This window comes from Peromyscus eremicus, chromosome 8b (assembly GCF_949786415.1).
Source record: "Peromyscus eremicus chromosome 8b, PerEre_H2_v1, whole genome shotgun sequence".
NCBI classification, from domain to species: Eukaryota; Metazoa; Chordata; class Mammalia; order Rodentia; family Cricetidae; genus Peromyscus; species Peromyscus eremicus.
In genome coordinates, this window is record NC_081424.1 from 25,280,954 (window position 1) to 25,304,002 (window position 23,049).

General features: G+C 42.8%; 2 protein-coding genes across 2 annotated transcripts in view; both read left to right on the forward strand.

Annotated features, from left to right (window-relative positions):
• Nkain2 (sodium/potassium transporting ATPase interacting 2) overlaps nucleotides 1-23,049 on the forward strand; it is a 594,649-nt gene that overhangs the window by 456,107 nt on the left and 115,493 nt on the right. The gene's annotated exons all lie outside the window — the stretch shown is intronic.
• LOC131918491 (splicing factor YJU2-like) lies at nucleotides 9,103-11,779 on the forward strand. Its single transcript, XM_059272596.1, has one exon. It carries the CDS (start codon nucleotides 9,119-9,121, stop codon nucleotides 10,061-10,063), a length of 945 nt encoding a protein of 314 aa, XP_059128579.1. The 5' UTR covers nucleotides 9,103-9,118; the 3' UTR covers nucleotides 10,064-11,779.

Here is a 23,049-nt window from a genome sequence, read left to right on the forward strand (position 1 = left end):
AGAAATTATTTTTAGAAGGCTTATCTGTCTTTCATATTCATCACACTCCCATCCCCCTGCCTCAGTGCTACTTCTGCCCTTTTCCCATTAACTTAGTAATGCTTTTTAGTTTCCTTGGCGATTGTGGGATGTAAAATTTCTAAAGCTAAGCTCATGGCACAAATGCCCTTTACATCAATCATCATATCTCTGTGTCCCAAAGACAGACTTGCTTCAGTGATTTAAAATGCTAACATGGCATTGAGAAAATAGGGGAACCATTTCAATGCTGTATGGGTAATTTTCCAAATTAAATATACCTCTTAAAATGTGTGTCTTCATAAAGTCAAACTTGGCTCACCGCTTTACTTGTATAACATTTTTATTTGAAAATGAATTAAAAATAAGATCCATGGGCTTAGATGTCATCTTGAACTCACATGCCAGATAAAGCAAATGTTGCATGCAAGAAAAGGACATGACTACTCTTTGCATCATTCTCCTGGGTGTATTTAAACTGAGAATTTTTTTTTCCAGTACTGTATGTCAGGAAAGTCATAAACCTTTCTTAAATGCACTATCACCAAACAAAAAAGACTGCAATCTGGAACAATCCAGTGATCCTTCAAGACTGACTCTGATTGACTTTACTTACTGTGGGAGTCTTTAAAATCAGATAAATCACATCCTCCAAAGACATAAATGGCTAAAATCAGGAACAGATCACTCTGTGTGAATATATCTCCCAGACCTCAGCTGCCATTATCATCTGTGAACCAAGTGTAGGTTACCATGTTGCTTCCTTCTGTGCCTTGGGCACCTTTGGAAGTCGCTGACCTCAATTGAGTTTGTATAGTAGAAAAGTCAGTTGTTTTGTTGGTTCTTTAATACAAATAAATATTCACCAGGCGGTGGTGGCACACACCTTTAATCCCAGCACTCGGGAGGCAGAGCCAGGCAGATCTCTGTGAGTTCGAAGCTAGCCTGGACTACAAAGTGAGTTCCAGGAAAGGCGCAAATCATTGATTTTCCTATGACTCTTTAACAACTACATCAACCCATATATGCAACTGTCCTTTAGTCTGTGGTGCCACAAAGAAAGGGGCAGATTCCAGAAGATTGTGCCAGGTTGTATCTAATTATAGTTATCAAACAAAAGCAAAAAGGTCAAATCATATTCCTACTTTTATCAACACAATAAACTGGTGGCACATGTTTCTTTCCTAAGAAAGCCTGAAATATCTTCCTTTTGGTCTGAACTATAGTGAACAATGATGGGAACAGAGATGGCAAAAAGCATTTGTAAATTTTTAGTTGAGGGAAAGACCAAGATGAGTTAAAACATTCAGAAACTTTCAAGTAGAGACAAAAGTTGCATCCAAAAATCTATTAACACCATCAATGGAGGAAGGTACAGCCCATCACTTCATATCTGGAGTATTGTGATTACTTCTGATGGTGAAACCGCAAAATGGAAATATATCCAAAGAATTGAGACAATAAAAGGGTTTCTGAGCCCTCATACATAAAGGATCATAACACTGTGCAGGGGCTAGGAAGAGAACTCAGTCAGGAAAGCTTGCATTGCAGACACAGGGACCTGATTTTGTTCCTCCAAAGCCTACATACAAAAAAGCCAGGCATGGTGGTATGCACTTGTAATCCCATTCCTGGATAGAGACAAAAGAATTCCTGAGGCTCAACTAGCCAGGGAGCCAGTCTGGAGTATTTGGTGAGTGTAGGGCGTTTACCCACCAACCCCACAGCTCCCCAGAGTTTTCTTGAGTGTGAGCAGCAGGAAATATTAGATAGAAGGATTTATATTATGGAGATAAACAGAGAGAAAATAAAGGATAGCCTGAAACCTATTCCAACGGGCCCCAACTGTCTCTGCCCCAGGGTATTTATAGAGACGCCAAGAGTGGAGCAAAAGACCTCCCCCCCAGCACAGGCAAGTGCAGATCATCTCAGACACCTGCACTCAGGCCCTTGGCCCTAATCATCCTCTATGCAGACCTGCTGGGTAAAGCCACGAGGAATCCGAAAATGGGCTCCCATAGGTGAGTTCAAGACACTGCCTCAAAACCCAGCCAAAGCTGTCCTTGGGTCTTCACAGGCACACACACACACGTGAGCACACACATACGTGGTTTACTCTCTGTCATTCCATGAGTGAGAGGATAAATGAAAGAGGCAAGATTTTATTCTGAATACAAGATAATTACAATAATTAAAATCATGCAAAAAAAAAAAAAACAAAAGAGCAAGCACCCTATAGATGCATGAACTCAAGAGGCTGTGGCTTGCCTACCTATCAGAGATCCCATGGGAGAAATGTCCCTTGATTATCAGGTTTTGTTCGCTTATCTAGCAACTTTAAAATTAACTTGGACAGGGTTGGCTGTTCCTAAGTCCTGGCTAGGTATATTATACTTAAGACTTTGCTCTAGGTGTGGCCCTTGCCACTACAAACTTGTCCCCTGTGAAATAGACATCTGACCTGAACATAGTTACCCCTGCCTTCTAGATGTCTTCCTGTGAAACTCCTCTGTCCTCTAACTTGCAAATAGTAAAAATCCAATCTATTTAAACACTAAAATGGAGGCGACTGAATAAAGTTAAGCCTTTTGCTTTCCTTTTAAAATATGAGTGTTAGGAATAGAGTCATAAGCACAGCCATGAGTAATTCAACCAGAGGTAGTTATTTGATGGATAAATCAATTTGCAGGAATATATTAAATGATTAATGAATCTGTCATATCAACCAGGACACTTGCTAATTGTTTTCAAGGTTCCAATAAATGTAATGGCAATTAATTGCACCTGGCATAATCCACTTTTCTTTGGAGCTGACATGAAGTCTAACTTCCATTTTTCACTAGTGAAAAGCCTTTTGTCTATTCTTGGGTTTTCTCCACACCTGCCTGATATAGGAAAACAATATTTGTGTTTGCAGGATCCTGCTTATTAATGGCTATAAATTTAAAGCCTTCACAGCTCTCCCTAGGAAGGTGAAAGATGTTTCTCAAGCAGCCTAGATAAGAAAGCAGTGTACTTACAAATCTCATTTTCATCTGAGTACAGTATATTGTAGCTCCCTGAGGCATGCCTTGATATCACAAAAACAATTTTGGGCAGATTGGAAGGGTTATTCCCTTCTGGGTCTCCAGCATCTGACAAGAGTTCAGAGTGGAGATCCTACTCTCTGGAGACTGGAAACTTCATGTAGCAGATGGGACCTGACAGGCTATTTCCAAGACACAGAGGCTCCAAAGCAAGAAGCAGGTATGCATGACTGAGCAAGGAGAGGTTCCTCATTGAAACTGGGAGAGGCAGAGCCCGAGGATGGCAGACAACATTTGCTGTGTCACAGTACCTTTGCCATCTGTCTCAGGAATCCGAAGATTGAATTATTCAGAGTGCTGAGCATCCAGGAAATAGAATTCACTTGACTATAACCCCATAGGACTGGGGTAGCATTTCAGTCAGGACAGTGTTTGCCCTGTGTGGGAGAGAACCTGAGTTCTAACTCTCAGAACTCACAAAAGAACGGAGGGAGGGCCGGGCGGTGGCGGCGCACGCCTTTAATCCCAGCACTCGGGAGGCAGAGCCAGGCGGATCTCTGTGAGTTCGAGGCCAGCCTGGGCTACAGAGTGAGTTCCAGGAGAGGCGCAAAGCTACACAGAGAAACCCTGTCTCGAAAAACCGAAAAAGAAAAGAAAAAAAAAAGAGAGAAGGAAGGGAGGGAGGGAGGGAGGGAGGGAGGGAGGGAGGGAGAGAGGGAGGGAGGGAGGAAGGAAGGAAGGAAGGAAGGGAAGAAAAGAAAATAAAGAAAATGCAAGCTTAGTGATCAATCCTTGTAATAATGCCCCTGCTGCAGAGGCAGAGACAGGTTACTGGGGCTCATTAACCAGTCAAACTGGCACACATGGTGAGTTCCAAGAAAATGGAAGACTCTGCCTCGGAAACAATATACACAGCACCCAAGGAATAATAGCTAAAGCTGTCCTCTGCATATGCATGTATACACACACAAACACACACACACACACACACACACACACACACACACACACACACACACACAAACTTAGCACTATAAATGACATCTACTCCCTGAAAAAGGAAAATGTACACTTCTTCTCATTACTCCCTTGAGGCACTTCATACATATTCTAGAAGACAGACAGTCTTCTCCTCTAGTTAAACCACACATGGTCCTTTCTTGATTTGTAGCTGCTGAGAACGAAAATCTGCTGGGACATCCACAGTATGTTTCCCAACAAAGTTACCGTACGTCAGGGGGTTTCATGGCCTACCAAGTCTTCCTAAAGCAACTAGCACCATCACCACATGAGGTACACACTCGAAGGCCACAACTGGTATCCCTAGAGGCTTCTACACGACAGCCCGATCCCTTCCCCTTACCATTTCTACAGAGCATCAGCAAGCTGCCACCTGGTGTCCTTCTCTTGATCTTGCTTTCCTTGTGCTTCATTTTCCTATCAATGTACACAAACCAAAGGGAAACTAGAACCTCTAGATTCCGGTTGTTGCTAATATTCTACTACTAAATATCACGTAAGAACATTGTTGGAGTAAGTGCAGCTACAACTAGAGCGCTGTCTTCCCCCCAGCCCAGAATGGGAGCATTGTATAAGTATGGGCCTTTTGTTGGGCCATTCCTTCACTCTTTCCTATCAAGTTGGTAAATTTGCTTTTTGTCCTTTCTTTCCATGGAACTAGACTCTGAAGCCATAGATTTAAACTCCACTGACAGCAAACATACTAAAACACAGCATTTCCCTGGGTGCTAACCACTCCAGGTACCTGTGTCATTAAGATCATGCATTACTTTACAACAGGGCTTCCAGGTTCAGGACCCGGGTTTTAGATTTATGAGTTCTGGGTTCCACCCATATTTACTGTGCTCTGGTTTAGAAGTAACAAATAGTATGCTTTCCACCTTAGATTCCTTTAGTTCTGATACACACTGTAGATAAGCAGCCAGGGAATCAAGGGGAAGCTTTATAAATGAGAATAGCAGGGGCTCCCACACCCAGGACATGGCATAGGGATGCTAAGAATCACCAGAGTCTGAGAACGCCACTTGAGACCACAGGACAGTAGCTATACCTGTAAAGCACATACCCTTGCTCCCTATCAGATAAGCACAGTAACACAGTAACCCTCTTAGAACACGGCTAACACGTTATCCGCTCCTCAAATGCCTATTGGTGCCATATATCACTGAGTTTAAAAAAAACAAAAAAACACCACACTGTCTACATCTCCATCATCATCTGGCCCCTGTTATCTCTCTGACCGCCTCTTGAGTATGCACTAGCATTTCAGTCTTTGTGCTCAGCACCTGCTCTGCCCTCTATCTAGTCCTCTCTTCCCCAGATTGATCCATGTGGTTTCATGTCTCACCTCTTGCTTTATCTATGCTATCAAGTTTATCATATATTTTACTAATATTTTATTAATTTTAAAGGGTTTATTGACATTTTTTTCTAACCAGAGGATAAACTTCATGGGGTCCGGAAATTTTTTCTGCTTTTATTCTCTAAATTCTCAATACCAAAGACAGCTTCTGGCATGTGATGGTCCTTCTGTGAATGAATGAATGAATAAATGAATGAGTACTATCATATATAAGGATTTCTCAGCAAGTGCGTTTTACAATGTATATCTCAGAGCAGATAGCATTCCTAGCTTTAAAAAAAACAAGCTCTATACCCACTGTACACACAAGAACCTTTAAGAATTGGGCTGTTACTTTTTCACTATTTGTATACATAAGTGTTATGTTCTGTTAATGGGATTCTTTTTAATCTTTCAGAGTTCTCATTGGAATTTTTGAGATAACTTATGAAGAATTTCTTCACAAATTGCAATAGTTGGAAATGTTAATTACTCTTCATGGGTGTCACTTTCTCTAATGATGTGTTTTCCCTGTGGCTTAAAACTGTTTTTTATGCTTTTCTAACTTCATCTAGGAACCCAAATTGAGGTCCTAGTGCCCCTCCACACTTGCAACCTCTCCCACCCCAACCATAATTTCAGTAGCATGGAGTGAGAAGGAATGGGGTAGGAAGGGAGGGAGGGAAGTGGGAAATCAGCCCATTAGAACCACCTTAGTGCTGGCTTCCTGCTCCTATTCTTGAATTCCAGCTTCCTATGATGCTCATATTCATGCTTCTAGAGACCTTGGTCTCAACCCAGGCCCCTAGTGGGCATGAGATCAGTAGGAAAGGCTCCATAGCCACTGGACAGGATTGGTCTAGCCTCGGCAGTTCAGCTGCCTGCGTTACCTGCACCAGATGGCTCTCCATGGGCAGAAGACAAGGGCACCATATTTGTATTTCTCCATGAGCAGGCAGCCCGCTTCCTCATTGAGCACAGACTGGGATCAGAGAGGATCCATAGGCTCTTGATGGTCAGAAGCATGTTGGAGACACACAGGTCAGCAGTCCCTTTAAGCAACCTGATATAGACCTCAACATTTGGGTGGAAGATTTAGTCAGGAGATAGACCTTGAGTGGGAAGACAGGAAGGCCCTTTGCGGGGAGAGTTTCATGAAAAACAGACCTCCAACATAGGAAGTTTGCTAGGGGACCGAGGGTGACCTGCAGGTAGGTGAGGCCTTTCTAACTGGAGAAGGCCTTAATGACATCTAGCATCCTCCTTATTACCAGGCAGCCGATAAGATGAACAGACTGTCAATGTTGCAGTTCATAATTTCATCCTCCAGTGCACAGGTCCCCCAGCCATCTTCCTTATCTCTTTGGGTTACATTTGCTAGGGTGGAGCCCAGTTGTGGCAGCTGTGGTCCTGGCAAGGCCTGAGATAGCCACCTCTGTTCACAAGTCCCATTGATACTAACTGCAATATGTGCTTACTGCTACCCTGCTTACCTACATTGAGCCTGGAAGACATCTTTTGATACTGAAAGAGAATATGTAAAATAGCTAATGCACAGGTATAAATCAAAATAATTTGAAGTCCTCTTTTGGGTAAAGCCAGATAGATACCGACCTTTGAACCCCAGAGATACAGCTCAACATGATTACTGCTTTGATCATAGCTCAAAATTCAAATTCAGACTCAAACAATTATTATGAGTACTCAAGAGGGATGATCACAACCTTTCAAAAGCAATTCCAGAATGATAATGCCAGTAACTATGGTAATGATGAGCAGAGGGTACCACGAACACCCCCCTTGAAAAGAATAGTTCTACTTCTGCCACATTCTATTTCAATGCAATTACCTTTGCTCACTGAGGGAGATGGCTCAGCAGGGAAAGGCACTGGCCTCCAAACTCCATGACCAGAGTTTGATCCCAGGGACCCACGAGGTGAAAGGAGAGAGCCAACTCCCTCCCACAAGTTGTCTTTTGACTTCTACATTCCTCATGGTTCATTTGCACAAACACACACACACACACACACACACACACACACACACACACACGCACACGCAGGCACGCACGCACGCGCGCGCGCACACACACACAGGCCATGCACAAGAATGTAAAATTAAAACTCAGATTCAGTGCATTCAACTGGTGACAGCGGCTCAAATTACAGTAGGGGAATACGTGGGGAAGGAATTGAGAAGAAAGGCTTCTCTTAGAATTCTCAAAGAGACGTGCTTCCCCAACAAACAATGTCTGAATTACCTGATTTTGTTTCTGAGGACCATCTATTCAATGCCTTAAAATGAAGGGAAAGAGAGGATCACTGTGACATTTAGTGATTGAATCATTTCACATTGTCTTTTTTAACATCTTGTTAAGGCATAATTTGCATACTTAAAATTCACCCACTTTAAAGGCACAATCTGATCGTTTTTTAGTGTATCCACAGTTGTGCAACCATCAAAACAATCTAAGTACAGGGTATTTTTACCACTTGGGAAAGAAGCCCCATGCCTATTACCAGTTGCTTCCCATCTGTCTCTTCTCTCAACCCTAATGACTACATAGACACTTTCTATCTCTATGGACTTCCCTATGAGGGTTTTTCATAAACATATAAAGCATAAAATGGCGGGGGCTTGCCATAGTTTGTATGCACAAATAATAAACAAGCAAATGTAAAAACCAGTCTAGGCCTGACGTGGTGGTGCACGCCTTTAATCCCAGCACTTGGGAGGCAGAGGCAGGTGGATTACTGAGATTTCAAGGACAGCCTGGACTACACGACAAGTTCCTGCCTTACAAATGAGAGAGAGAAAAAACACAAACCAACAACAATAAAAAAAAAAACATAATGAGAACCAGGCAAGCCACTAATTTCCAGCTACTCAAGAGACTTGCAGTAAAGTTGTTGCAAATTTAAGGCCAACCTGGGCTACTGAGAGCTCCCTCTGGGCGTTTTAGGGAGTGGCTGTCTCAAAAGATGAAGAGGGAGCCAGGCAGTGGTGGCGCACGCCTTTAATCCCAGCACTCGGGAGGCAGAGGCAGGCGGATCCCTGTGAGTTCCAGGCCAGCCTGGGCTACAGAGAGCTACACAGAGAAACCCTGCTACACAAAGAAACCTTGCTCGAAAAACCAAAAAAGAAGATTAAGAGGGCTGGGTAGTGGCTCAGTGGTAGAATACCTGCCTGGCACGTGAGACCCTGGGTTCGATCCACAGTACCAGAAAGGAAGGAATGAATGAACACAGGAACAACAGACCCGGGGCATAGTGGCCACTCCATTAATCCCAGCACTCGGAAGGCAGAGGCAGGAGGATCTCTGTGAGTTCGTGACCAGCCTGGGCTACACAGTGAGATCCTGACTCAAAACCAAACATCAATAGAGCAGTGGTGCGGGACAAAATCTTATTGAGTTGGGATAGCTTTCCCCGGGGCTCTCCAGCCTGGCATACATGCACACGGGCGGTCCGGATGCTCCTGGAACCTTTATTTTCTCCCCACCTACAAGCATTCAGGAACAGAACAAATGCACACGCGCAGTGTTGATCGACAGAGATTGCAGCCAATGAGAACGCCAAAGCCTGTAAGCTACAGCCAGTAAGACGGCCGAGGAAGTGACGTCAAGAGAACGGCGGAGCCCAGGTCGGATATAAACTTCGAGAGAGGCCCGAAGCAAATCACTTCTTCGTTTGTGCGAGGGAGAGGAAGCAAGATGTCAGAACGCAAAGTTCTGAACAAATACTACCCACCTGACTTTGACCCATCAAAGATCCCGAAACTCAAGCTACCCAAGGACCGGCAGTATGTGGTTCGGCTGATGGCGCCCTTCAACATGAGGTGTAAAACATGTGGAGAATACATCTACAAGGGGAAAAAGTTCAATGCACGCAAGGAAACGGTCCAGAACGAGGCCTACCTGGGCCTGCCGATCTTCCGCTTCTACATTAAGTGCACGCGCTGCTTGGCCGAGATAACGTTCAAAACAGACCCGGAGAACACAGACTACTCCATGGAGCACGGTGCCACGCGCAACTTCCAGGCCGAGAAGCTCCTGGAGGAGGAGGAGAAGCGTGTGCAGAAGGAGCGCGAGGATGAGGAGCGGAACAACCCCATGAAGGTCCTGGAGAACCGCACGAAGGACTCAAAGCTGGAGATGGAGGTGCTGGAAAACCTGCAGGAGCTGAAGGACCTGAACCAGCGGCAGGCGCGCGTGGACTTCGAGGCCATGCTCCTGCAGCACCGCCTGTCACAGGAGCAGCGGCGACAGCAGCAGGAGGAGGAAGACGAGTGCAAGACGGCGGCCTTGCTGGAGGAGGCTCGTCAGCACCACAGGCTTCTGGAGGATTCTGACTCAGAAGATGAAGCTCCGCCTTCCCGACCACGGGCCGCAGCAAGACCCAACCCCACAGCCATCCTGGATGAGGCGCTTAAGGCCAAGAGGAAGGCAGAGGCAATGGGCCGCAGAGCACAGCTGGCCGGCTTGGTTGTGCCAAAGAAGGTAAAGGTGGAAGTCAACGGGGGCTCAGAGCAGGTCCAGATGCCTTCTGCAGGTGCCCCCGAGAGCAGGAAGGCAGCCAGCCTTGCACCCCAGAATCCCAGGGCCTCCTCCCTGAGCCAGCTGGGTGCATATGGAGACAGCGAGGACAGTGACAGCTGAGCCCCCACGGTGGCATCACAGACCCAAGAAGCCAGAGGAGGAGATGGGAACAAGAAAGGCACCCTCAACAAACACCTTGTGACAGTGTCTGCCATGGGTCCTGGCAGGGTATGAAGAGGCAATGTCCCTCAGCCCCAGGAGCCCCAGGATGTACAGCCTGGTCCACTCCTTCAGTCCTTGAGTTATGGGGAGCCTGTTGGTACCATCCCTTCCTGCTACAGACAGATCTGAATACTATCTGGCATGGGGCAGGATCCCTGGGGATCGTCTCCCAACAAGGCCTGGGGCTCCATCCACAACACAATAATACTGTATGAAATAGAAGAAATCAATTGACAATCAGGGGGACCAGCGAGCAACCCTGCCGGACTGTGTAACCAGGGCTCAACCCTTACCTGGGATTTTGGCCACACACTCAGCCTGGGCCTGGACCCTCAGCATGTGTCCTTCATTCACAATTTGGCATTGCGTTAGTCTGTGTTCTGGTACTGTAAGAAAACTGCCAAGGCTGAGTCTGTTGTATAGAACACAGCGAGCTTGGTACTGAGTAACAGTGGAGAGACTGGCCCATGTAGCCCAGACTAGCCTCCACCTCCCCAGTGAACCACCAAGCTGATCTTAAGCCTGAAATGTTCGTGTTGGAGTCTGCTTTTCCCCCCGGAATTCTTGGCTCTCACACCCTAAGTGAGAGCCCCTCCCCCAGGCAAGTGCAGGTGCACCCTAGGGTCTGGTTGGACCCCTCCCCTCCCCTCCCCACCCCCACCTTGACCTTCCCAGCTCCGCAGCTGTGATCATGTCCTCGGAACTGTCAGGTCTAATCTGCCATCTCCTCCATCAGCTCCCTGGGGGGACCCTGGCAACAGGAGCCTCCAGGATAGAATTGACCCCACCACCTGTCCTGGGCGCACAGAGAGACACTAGCTGGACCAGCTCCCCCCATTGCCCTCTGCTTGCGCTGATCACAAACCTGGTCCCTGTGCTATGTCCAAGCTATAGTGAGATCTGTGAGGCCTCTGCCCCATTGTGCCCCCAGCAGACTAGAGCACTGGGAAGCAGCTGGGCCTCCCCCCAGAGTGGGGACCTGGATCAGGCCTGTGCTTCCTCTATCAGCCCAGGGACCTTGAGAATCAATGAGTTGCATCTTCCCTCAAGCTGTGGCCCAGTGAAACAAGTGTGTATTTCATCTGACTGGGGGCCACTGAAGGTGGGCAGGGTCACGCCTCCTCCCTCAGGCTGGGTGCAGTGGGTTAACATGCCCCACAGTTGACAGGAAACCTTTCTACAGTGCCTTCAGATGGGAGGCTTCTCAGGGCAAGCCCTGCATCTGCCATCAGACTGCATGAGGCAAGACCTGCCTCCCTAGGGGCTGGGGCATTTTGGTCCCCTATACATTCCTGGCTCTTTAGGTTTTGAGTTTTTGAGTGGGTATCACTGTGTAGACTAAAGGCCACCAGCCTCACAGACCTATTGTGGACCAGTGTACCTCCCCTCCTGTCCCCATACCTTGGCATACTTCTTCCCAGATTTGGTGGACAGTCAGGGAGGTCGCTGTTTGTCTGTGTATACACTGAGCACTGCTATGTGCTGCATGATGGAAGAGTCACATAGCTCCAATGCGTGTCACCCACCGACTGGAATGTGGAGCAAATGAGGGGACCAGACACGGAAGTCCACTCTCCAGAACAAGCTGGTGCAGAGACAGGACAGATTCATGGGACGGACATGCACGGATATGGAAGTGGAATGTCCTGGAACTAGAGTGCAGCAGGTTACATGGCTTTTCTGATATACTGTACAACCCACAAAAAAAAAGTGTAATCATAAAATACACAGTCATTTGTCCCTGCTTCTTTTTCTCAGCTTAATATTTTAGTGATTTCGTTATGTTGTAGGATACATGAAGGAACCATTTCTTTTTCTTTCCATATATAGTGTCACATGCATGTGCCTCATTTTGTTCATCCTTTCATTGGATGGTTGCTGTGGTATGGTCTGTATGTCAAGTGTGTTGCTGATTGGTCAATAAATAAATCACCGTTTGGTCAGTGGCTAGGCAGGAAGTATAGGCGGGACAAGGAGGAGAATAAACCTGGGAAGTGGAAGGCTGAGTCAGAGAGACACTGCCAGCTGCCATGATGACAAACAACGTGAAGATACCGGTAAGCCACGAGCCACGTGGCAAGGTACAGACTTATAGAAATGGATTAATTTGAGCTGTAGGAACAGTTAGCAAGAAGCCTGCCACGGCCATACAGTTTGTAACCAATATAAGTCTCTGTGTTTACTTGGTCGGGTCTGAGCGGCTGTGGGACTGGCAGGTGAGAGAGATTTGTCCTGACTGTGGGCAAGGCAGGAAAACTCTAGCTACAGATGGTCAACAGGTGAGTTAGTGAGCTCTGTGTGTATTCTGTTATCAGTACTGCAACTATGATCACTAGCATGTCAATTCTTGTTCATTGTCCTTTTGATTCTCTGTGAGAAATGTTCCCCCACTGAAGAAATTCACCAACATTTGGCTGTGGTGTCCAGGATTCAACCCTAGTCTCACCACACTTGCTGTGTATTTTTTTTTTACATGTTTAACTTTTCTTTATCTGAAGTAATCTAACAAAATACTCAAAGATGGCACTTAGGGCGAAACTCAATTTTCCAAGTCTTTTACCTTGTGTCATAACTATCTTAAGGAGATGTAGTTGGGTGGATTGCTTTCCTGAGTCAATTTCAATAATTAAACAATACAGGTAGCATTTGAATAATAAAAGGTAATAAACTACAATACAGAAAATATGTTAGTACTGAGAAAATTCAATCTTGCATGTCGTTTTTGACAAATGAAAGTGATTTACTAGTGAAAAAGATTTAGATAATGAGTTTAAGTGTAATTTTTATTGAAGTTTATATATCTTGCTAACTTCTCAGTATAGAAGGAAAAAAGGTCAATGTGCTTTATAATCTATCATCAGTCAAATAGACTTTTTTTTTCAATACCATTTGTAGGAAAAATGGCTAATTTCCATTTTGTGTAAAAAATCAATTTTTATGTAACAGTCTAGGTCCCAAGTTGATCCATAAAATTGAGATTTGCAATGTTCAGCTGCTGACAGTGGTTCAAACTCTAATAGGAGAACACATGAGAAACATTTCTCTCTCTTTTCTGCCTATGGTACATTAAGTCTCCAGAGGGGGCAGATGTTTGGCAACACATTACTTATCGCTATGCAACTGTGTGAGAACCTAAGTGGGAAATGCCTTGTGCAATCAGCAATGGCTTCTCTCTGAATTACTCCAACCAGGAAGTGATTTAGCAAATTCTGTACCTTGGGATAGGGATTGTTGACAAACAGTGCTGTCTGTTTATGGTCTCGGTGGCTAGTGTGGAGTCTCAGAAGACTCTCACTGTGTTCTCAAAGCTATTCTTTTCTCTATACTCTAAACTTCCTTCCCTTCCTAGAAAGCAAATGTCATGGTTGGCCTATAAACAGATACTTCTCTTCATTAAACCCATCCTGTGACTCTACAAAAATTGGGAAGTCTGGGTGCACAGGCACCATGTTAAGGCTGAGACTTAATTTCTACTTGTTCGTATTGTAATGGAATTTTTCCCTTAAGGATCATTCATCACTTTAAAAAAATTAAGCCAATTTAGAAATATAATTTGAATGTATAATTGAATTTGTCAGTTGATCTTAGCTTCTACAAGTTAATCAGCTGGCAGAGACCTAAAGAAGTTTTCCCACACATGCTCGGGTTTGTGGGTAGCCAGCCAGTCAAACCCTACAAAGGATGTCAGGTTTTTATAGGATTCTTTGTTGATTCAATCTGCATTCTTTCTTTAGTGGATGGAATCATTTTTCCAGCAAGCGATCAAGATCCATAGTATCAGTCAAATGGAAGGGAATAAAATGGCATAAATTTAGCTAAAATACTAGAAATGACAAATCAAGAAAATATGTTAACTGGAGTGGAAAAGAGTGTAATAAAGCAACACAACATGTGTTATCTTCTTTATAGTGACAAATAGGAGGGGCACTAGGCAGGTTTCACAGAGATCAGTATAAGCTGTCAAAAATGTTCATTTTCTGTCTAATTCACTGGACTCATTAAGGTCCTCTCCCCTTTCCCAATAATCAGCAAATTAGTTGATGGTTGTTTGTGTGTTTCTTTAATATTTATTTGTTTCTGCTAAGTGTAGGGGACATAGACCAATTAATTTTAAGCGACAGTAAATTATGTGAAGAAAAATATAATGAAAATAAAAAATATTTTCATAGTGTAGGTGATTTTAATGCATGTGAAAATAAGCTTATTTGGACTCCTGAAATCTCTGAATTACTACCTTTCAAATATTGCTTGGCTATGTGTCAGGCACAGTTTGAAACTTTTAGTGGAAATATGTGCTATCTTAAAATAGCATTTGGACTGGTGATATGGCTCAGTAGGGAAAGGCTCTTGCTGCCAAGCCTGACAATTTGAGTTTGATCCCTGAGACCACATGGTAGAAGGAGATAACTGACTCCAACAAGTTATTCTCTGATTGCCACCAACACATACCACAGCAAATGGCTCTCTCTCTCTCTCTCTCTCTCTCTCTCTCTCTCTCTCTCTCTCTGTGTGTGTGTGTGTGTGTGTGTGTGTGTGTGTGTGTGTTTGTGTATGTTCATGTCCCTTTCTGTGTCTCTGTCTCACTGACTTATAGCTGGAGGTTTCTCTAGTCCACCTCAGGCCCGCAGCCGCTCAGACCCAAGTAAACACATAGAGACCTATATTACTTATAAATTGTATGGCTGTGGCAGGCTTCTTGCTATCTAGTTCTTATGTCTTAAACTAACCCATTTCTATTAATCTATAAATTGCCAAGTGGCTTGTGGCTTACCTGTACATTACGTCTTGCTTCTCATGGCAGCGGCAGATGGCAGCATCTCCTGACTCAGCCTTCCTGTTCCTAGAATTCTCCTCTCTGCTTGTCCTGCCTACACTATACTTCCTGCCTGGCTACTGGCCAATCAGCATTTTATTTATCAACCAAATTAGAGCAACACATTCACAGCATACAGAGCAATTGATATCCATCCACAGCACTTCCCTTTTTCTTTTTCTTTTTTTTCAAAAAGGAAGATTTTAACTTTAACATAGTAAAATTACATATAACAAAACAATTATCAGGCAAGAATTATAGTTACACTATCTGGTCTATTTGTATTTGGCAAAATTAAAGAAGATATCCTATCCTATATTTGTGAGTCTAAGATTTCATATCTAACTTATCTTTTATCATAACTAAGGAAATTATAACTATCTAGTCTTCAACACATCAAAGACCTCAAAAGGATATAGAAGACCTGAGAAACAGGAGGACACAAGCAACTTTCGGGAGTCTTGCAAGAGTAGACAGAGACAGCTGGCAGCCTGGACAGTCATTCAAAGTTCCTCTGTAAAGTTGGGGCATCTGTCTTCAGCCCATAGGTCTAGAGTCTCTCAGTCACTTCTCTCTGTGTCCTGTAGAATGTCTGGCAGTTTCCTCTGTGAAGCAGGAACCTGAAGGACCATTTTGCCAAGCAAAGTTCAGTGGTCACCTTCCTATGGGTCCTGTATGTCCAGTCAATCAAGCAGTCCAGGAAAGAAGAGTTTCTTGCCCAAATGGCTATTTTTGCAAGAAGAAGATAAACTCCATATAGAGTGTCTTCAATGCACATCCTCCTCTCTGAAGTAAATTGGTGCTGCCAGGAGCAGACATGTCTCACTGTCCAGAAAGTCTACATTTTTAAAACATTTTAAATGCCATATTCTGTAGGTCTTTGAAGTATTTGAAGATTACCTAACTAATTGAATTATGTCTATGTATACCTAGAAAACTTAACATGACTATAAGTTTGACTATCATAGAAAACTAGTTATTAATCTGTATTTCTTAATTATCCATTATAATTTAAATGAGTTACATACACATAATACCTTAAACAAGAGTAGAAATATATATATAACAAAATTAACTTTAAATTTGTATCAATAAACTAAAATCTATACCAATGTAAAACATTTTAAACAAGTTGCTCTTTAAAAGTAGGTTCATTAATCTACCCTTTCATCCTATATATCTATACTCTCCCCTTTTTTTCTTTAGAAAGAGATTGCATTTATAGTCAACCTGCTTTAAATAAAAATATTGTTTTTTCTCTGTCCCATACCAGAGGGCTCTTTTGATATAGGACAGAAGAATCTCTCAATCTTTTTTTTTTTTTTTTTTTTTTTTTTTTTTTTTTTTTTTTTTTTTTTTTTTTTTTTTTTTTAGCAATATGTTTGGGTTTAGAGAAGGAATGAGCCAATTCCATCTCCAAATCCAGTTGGTATATTTGGGAATTTGGGTGTAGTTTCTCATACTACTTTCTGCTGCATGAGGGTGCTGTATTCTTATGGGGACATAAAGAAAATTTTAGGATTATGGAGTAGTCTGTGAAGCTGTATTGTCTGAGCCAGTTATCTTGAAACTGTTCTGGATGTTGGATCAGAGACCTTTCAGAGGGTCTTGGCTGGTCAAACCTGATGTATCTCAATAACAAATTCATAGCCTCTTGCTTCATGAGGAAATAAAAGCAGAGCCTCCTTTCCAAAGTAACATATCCTTAGATCAAAATTTTGAAGTCAAGGTACCTTTAACATATATATATATATATATATATATATATATATATATATATATATATATATATATATATATATGTGGGTGTGTGTGTATACATATATATGTGTGTGTGTTTAACTGAGCAGTCTTTACAATCAAATGTCTTTCTGCAGTTAAAAATCCCAAAGACAACACAATCCAGATTCTCTGTGTGATATCCATCTTTATGTGGCTTATTTTTTATATTACTTTTACTTTTTCTTTAAAGACTTTCTTTTTTAAAACTATTTCTTTATATAACTGTATACATTAGTTTTTTCTCTCTTCCAAGCCTACATACATTTTTATACACATTGTAAACCGTTTAGAGGTTTATCCCATCTGAATCTGTCTTATTGTGAATCTATTGCTTTAAACTGCAGCATTTCCACCCACCTCAGTTTTCCAACATGTTAGTGGTATGTTTACCACCAGCTCTGGGTCTGGGAGCCATGTGTACCATCAACTCTCAGAAGCAGTGGTTCTATGCTTCTATCAAAACAGCATGTATCTCAGAAACCTCTTTTTTTTTTTTTTTTTTTTGTACTAGCAAAAGCTAAATCCACCACACACCATGTTGTGTGGCTTACAGAAACCTCTGTGTAAATTGGCAGGAATATGTCAAGCCCACATGCTACGAACTTACCATAGAGTAGCTCAAGTCTGTATGTTGCGGCATCTTGCCACCCGCATGAGACAAGATATTTATGAATTGTTGAATTGTTTATTAAGTATTGTCAGGTTTTAGGTAGAAACTCGAGCCATTGAGTGCCATCTGTAGCTGAAGTTTTCCTGTGTCCACCCAGCTCCTGCAGCCACTCAGACCCAAGTAAACACACACAGACCTATATTACTTATAAATTGTATGGCTGTGGCAGGCTTCTTGCTATCAAGTTCTATATCTTAAATTAACCCATTTCTATCAATCTATAAGTTGCCACGTGGGTTGTGGCTTACTGGTACTTTACATCTTGCTTCTCATGGCAGTGGCAGATGGCAGCATCTCCTGACTCAGCCTTCCTGTTCCCAGAATTCTCCTCTCTGCTTGTCCTGCCTACACTATACTTCCTGCCTGGCTACTGGCCAATCAGCATTTTATTTATCAACCAAATCAAAGCAACACATCACAGCATACAGAGCGATTTATATCCACAGTACTGACAGTCTATCTCTATCTCTCCCTCTATCTCCTCTCTGACTCTGTATCTCTCTGTCTCTGCCTGTGTGTCTCCATTATGTCCATATGTGCACCCACATACTAAACAATAAATGTAATTTTTAAAAGCTTCATTTATAATACCATCTATCCCTCCAGGCTTCACTGATATTCTAAGCCTAGAACCCACTTAGATTTTCTCTACATAAAATAGGCTGGACATTCACATTACAAAAATGGATGCTGAATGGAAGAGAGATGGTAGATCATTCAGTGTGTGAAATGCTGGCTGTACAAAAGTGAGTGTCTGCGTTCAAACTCTGGAATCCATGTAGAGCCAGGCATTGTAGATGTGTGCATAATGCCTGTGTTCCTCCAGGGAGATAGAATCAGAGACAGCAAGGTCACAGAGACACTGGAAGGTTGCAGGTCAATTTTATCTGCAGTGGTGAAAAATAGAAAAAAGAGGCCCTGTCTCAACTAAGACAGAAGGCAAGAACGTCACTCTCCTCTGCCCTACGCATGCATGCCATGTCACATGTGCCTGCCCTTACACACAGACACATAAACAAACAAATGTCAGAGATACACTTTAAGACCCACATGACCTGGCCTCTGAACAGCCCAGAGGACTGAGAACCAGATGGTGCACTTTTAGGTGAGAACTGTAGGATCTATAAACTTCCAGATTAGAGTTTCTAAAGTCGGAAGGGACAAAATAAAACCCAGATCCCCAGCAGTGTCATGGGAAATAGTAACCAACATTTCATTCATGGAATCATGTCAGTAGTATGCAGTGTAAGGATAATGCATCTGGCACATGTGGGGCTAGCAAGCATTCTGTATTTCAGGGGTGAAAGGGTTCAAGTGGGATAACTAAAGACTTTGAACTACAACCTTGCTATTTTCATTAGCAAATCTTAGTAATGTGGGCAGCTGGAGTCAGTCCCTCTGGATTTCATCTAGCCCTCCTTCTCATGTGCTATCTTTGAATGGTTAAGGACATTGAGAAGAGCAGATGCCAGGTTTTCATTGTGAATTACAAACCACTTATTTTTTTTATCATATTTCAACATTTTGCATTATCAGTGTTTCTCCATCCGTTGAACCTTCTCCTTCAGTTTATAGTCTTGCAAGACTGTCCTTTCCCCACAGATAATTAATTTTTACCTTATTTCTTCAAACCGCTGCCATGCATGACTTCCTTTCATGCTCTCCATGTTTGAGGAAACAGAGGCATAAATGTCAGTGCCTCCACGTGTGGCAACAGTGGTAGTGGCGACACCAGCTCCTGTTAATTTTGGCAAATGCACATGACATAGAGCTCGCCGCCTTAACTGTTACGGTGTATCATTCAGTGTGTCAGATACGCTCACATCGGTGTTCAGCCGAGTTTTCAAAACCCTTCATCTTCAAAATTGAAACAACCAAAAATCCATTAAGCAGCTGTCCCTCCCAGCCCTCCTTCCAGCCCTGTGTCTGCTTTCTGGATTCCACAGGATCCCACAGCAGTTGTCTTTGTGTGGCCTCCTTATTTCTTTAGCTCAATATTCTCAAGGTTATTTTAAGCTGTAGTACATATAAGAAAAGCCTTCCTTTCTGATGCAAAATACCACCATTTCTTTACTTTTTCAATTGTAGGCAGCCTTTTGAATTGTTTCTAAGTTTCTGTTATGATTTTAATGTCCATAAAATCGCAGTCTTATAACATCTCTTTTCAAGATCCTGATTTCAACTCTTCTGTGTATACACACCAATATGGGACTATTGGCTAACATGACATCTCCATTTCAAGTGTATATATATATTATTCTATACCAGCTACACTGCTTATTGTTCTCACCAACAGTATGCCATGACTCATCATTTCTCCACTTGGTGTGTGTGTGTGTGTGTGTGTGTGTGTGTGTGTTCCTAATAAGTTTAGACAGTCTTTCAAAGGCAATTACTAATTATTTTTATATTTTTTTAATTAAAATATAATTACATCTCCTCCCTTCCCCCCTTCCCTATCCTTTCTCCAACTCTTCTCATGCATCCTCCTTGCCTTCTCTCAAATTATGACCTCTATTTTTTAACTGTTTTGGCATGCACACACACATGCATATATGTGTGCATATATATGTTTTATATATATGTATATATTCCTATATATAAATATGCAAGCTGATCAATCTGTATAATGCTACTCGTCTGTATATAATTTCAGTGCTGAACACTTGGTATTGGTTAACCAGTTTGGGGGCTCTTCCCTGGTGCAGACTATTTCGCCTGATCTCAGCCTTCCTTAGTTGCTTGTAGTTCTTTGTTGATGGTTGAGGCTGATAACAATTCCAACCATGCCCCCATGGTCGTGCATGCCTGGCGGGACACTTAGTCATCTCTGCCTAGTCATCTCCAGGTCACAGTCCTGCATAACCCATGCCCCATGGCTACGTGGTTATGTAATCATGCAGATGTGACCACGTGATCTATGCACATGCGTGGAATAGCCACGTGGGCCTGTGTGCGCAGGTGTGTCCTGGCCTTTATAAGACGGGCTCCATGTCCCTTCTCTTCCCCTCTCCCTTTCTCACATGTGTCCTTCCACAGGCCTGATCACATCTGTCCCTTTTTCTTTGTTTTGATAAAAACTCTTGTTAATGGATTCTGTCATGTTTCATGACTTTTTCTTGGGGGCAAGAGCACCGCTAAAAAATTATCAGAGGTACCATGAGATTTCTTCCTTCCATGTTAGTGTATCTATTGGTGTCATTGGCTGGATCTTATTTTAGGCAACCATGTTGATGAGACTTCATGGATGTAGCGCCTCTGACATTTCTAGGATTACAATCTTACAGCAAACTTTCTGCTCCCCTGGCTTTTATAATCATTATGATCCCTGAGACATAGGGGTAGGTGACTACAGGGTCACATGTTCTCTGCATTTTGACTGGTGGTGATTCTATAGTGGTCTCCATCTGTTTCAAGGAGATGTTTCTTTGATGATTGGGTGAGACCTGAACTTACCTGTGGGTACAAGGATAAGTATTTAGAACATAGCTAAATTTAGGCTGGTTTAGAAAAACAGTTATAGAATCTCCTTCAAGATTCATGACTTCACTAGCTCACTCCATAAGCATATTAGAAATGTCCAGAGACCTGAGTCCACACCTCTGAAGACTAGAAACTTAGAGAATTGTGTGGATGCTTTTGGGTATATAACCTACAATACTGTGTGGATAGGAGGAGAAATTACTTTAAAGGAAGAAAGAAAATGCACAGCCAATAGTACAGATAGCTTGCAGATCAGATGTTTGTTATAGAAACTGTAATTTTCAAAAGTCTGGATGTGTAAGTTTTGATTATGTTGAATTATGTCTAATTTTGTAAGCATGACTAAGTGTTTCAGCCACAAAGTGACAGTTCCCACTGTGGCCTGGATGTTCCTGTTATATGAAAATTATTTCAGATGAGGAGAGTACTTCAGTGTTACTAGACACACAATTAAATAACAATTAAAACGAGAAGCATTTCAGTAAGCTACATACAAGGTTTCAGACAGCATTCTCATCTTGCAGAAGATCAGAGGTTCTCCACCTGCGGGTCACGATGCCTTTGGGGGGAGGGGTGGTCAGATGACCCTTTTCTCAGAAATTGCGTATCGGATATCCTGCATATCAAATATTAACACTACAGTTCATAACAGTAGCAAAACTACAGTTATGAAGTAGCAATGAAAATAATTTTATGATTGGAAGGAGCCACCACAACATGAGGAATTGTATTAAAGGGTTGGAGTATTAGAAAGGTTGAGAAACACTGCCCTGTAGTCTAGCACTGAGTGTATGTGGGGTGGATAAGTGGAGGTGTAAAGGCATCATTGTGTTTCCCTTGTCTTGTCCCAGATGAACTTTGCTCGTGGAATGATGCACTCACACCAGAGTGTGAACAGATCACCCAGCACCTGGGACAGCGAGTGGGCGCGCTCACCCCACACACAGTGTGTCCAAGAAGGATAAAAGAAACACATCAGAGCCTTGCTCTGCATGTTCTCAGTGTTTATATATGCATCTCTTTGCTTATTTGTGCATCTCAAAACATATATATTTTTATATATGTGGAAGCATGACATACAACATTAGAAAGTCACTTCTCACTTTACCACTGTGAAGCTACGTATCTTCCTGAGCCCCCAAAGAAATCACTTCTCTGACATATCAGAACATGCCTCTTTGTTTCTGTAGAGGCTGCCTTGAGATCTCCTTACAAACTTAAAAAAGATCCATGTATGCCATGGGACCACAATGTACTTATCCTAGTCACCTCTCCCTGGACATTTGGGTTGTTTCCAACTTGTTGCTATAACTACAATATTTGTGTATACAGAACCGTATTCCTTGCTTTTGGCCTTCTTTGCAAAAATCTCCATTAATTGATTCATTGGGCAAAATGATATATACATTGTCATGGTCTGAAGCAAATATCTAAATTTGTAATAAGTTGTAACAATTTTACTGTTTTCAGGAATTGAAAGAACCCGTTTTGCTGTGGGGAAAAAAAAAAAAAAGTCTGGACGTGTAAGTTTTACTTATGTTGAACTATGCACAATTTTGCAAGTGTGACTAAGTTCTTCAGCCACATAGCCACAGTTCCCACTGTATCCTGGATGCTTCCCATTTCGTCACTGCCCCAAATGAGCAACCCATTTTGTTCATTCAATAAGTGGGCAAGCACTAGATATAGAACATAAGATGCATTGCTATGCTGACAATTTATTTTTTACCTTTTTGTTTTATTTTAAATTAACATTTTCATTTATTTTACATGCCAACCACAGCTTCCTCCTCCCTCCTCTCCTCTTGTCCCCTCCCCCAGCCTCTCATCTACCCCAGTCCTCATCCACCCCTCCTCCATCTCCATTCAGAAAGGGGCAGGCCTCCCATGGGCTTGAACAAAGCATGGCACATCAAGTTGAGGGTGAGGTAATCAAGCATGGGAAGCAGCAGGACAGGTCCTGATATTACTGCTAGGAGCCTTACAAACAGACCAAGCTACACAGCTATCATACACATGTAGAGGGCCTAGGTCGGTCCAATGCAGGCTCCCTAACTGTTGATCCAGAGTCCATGAGTTCCCACGAGCTCAGGTCAGCAGTCTTGGTGGGATACCCCCCCCCCCCCCGCATTGTGA

Bases quoted from the DNA above. Each gene is read 5' to 3' on its own strand.
- LOC131918491 (XM_059272596.1), top strand. From the start codon at position 9,119: ATGTCAGAACGCAAAGTTCTGAACAAATACTACCCACCTGACTTTGAC.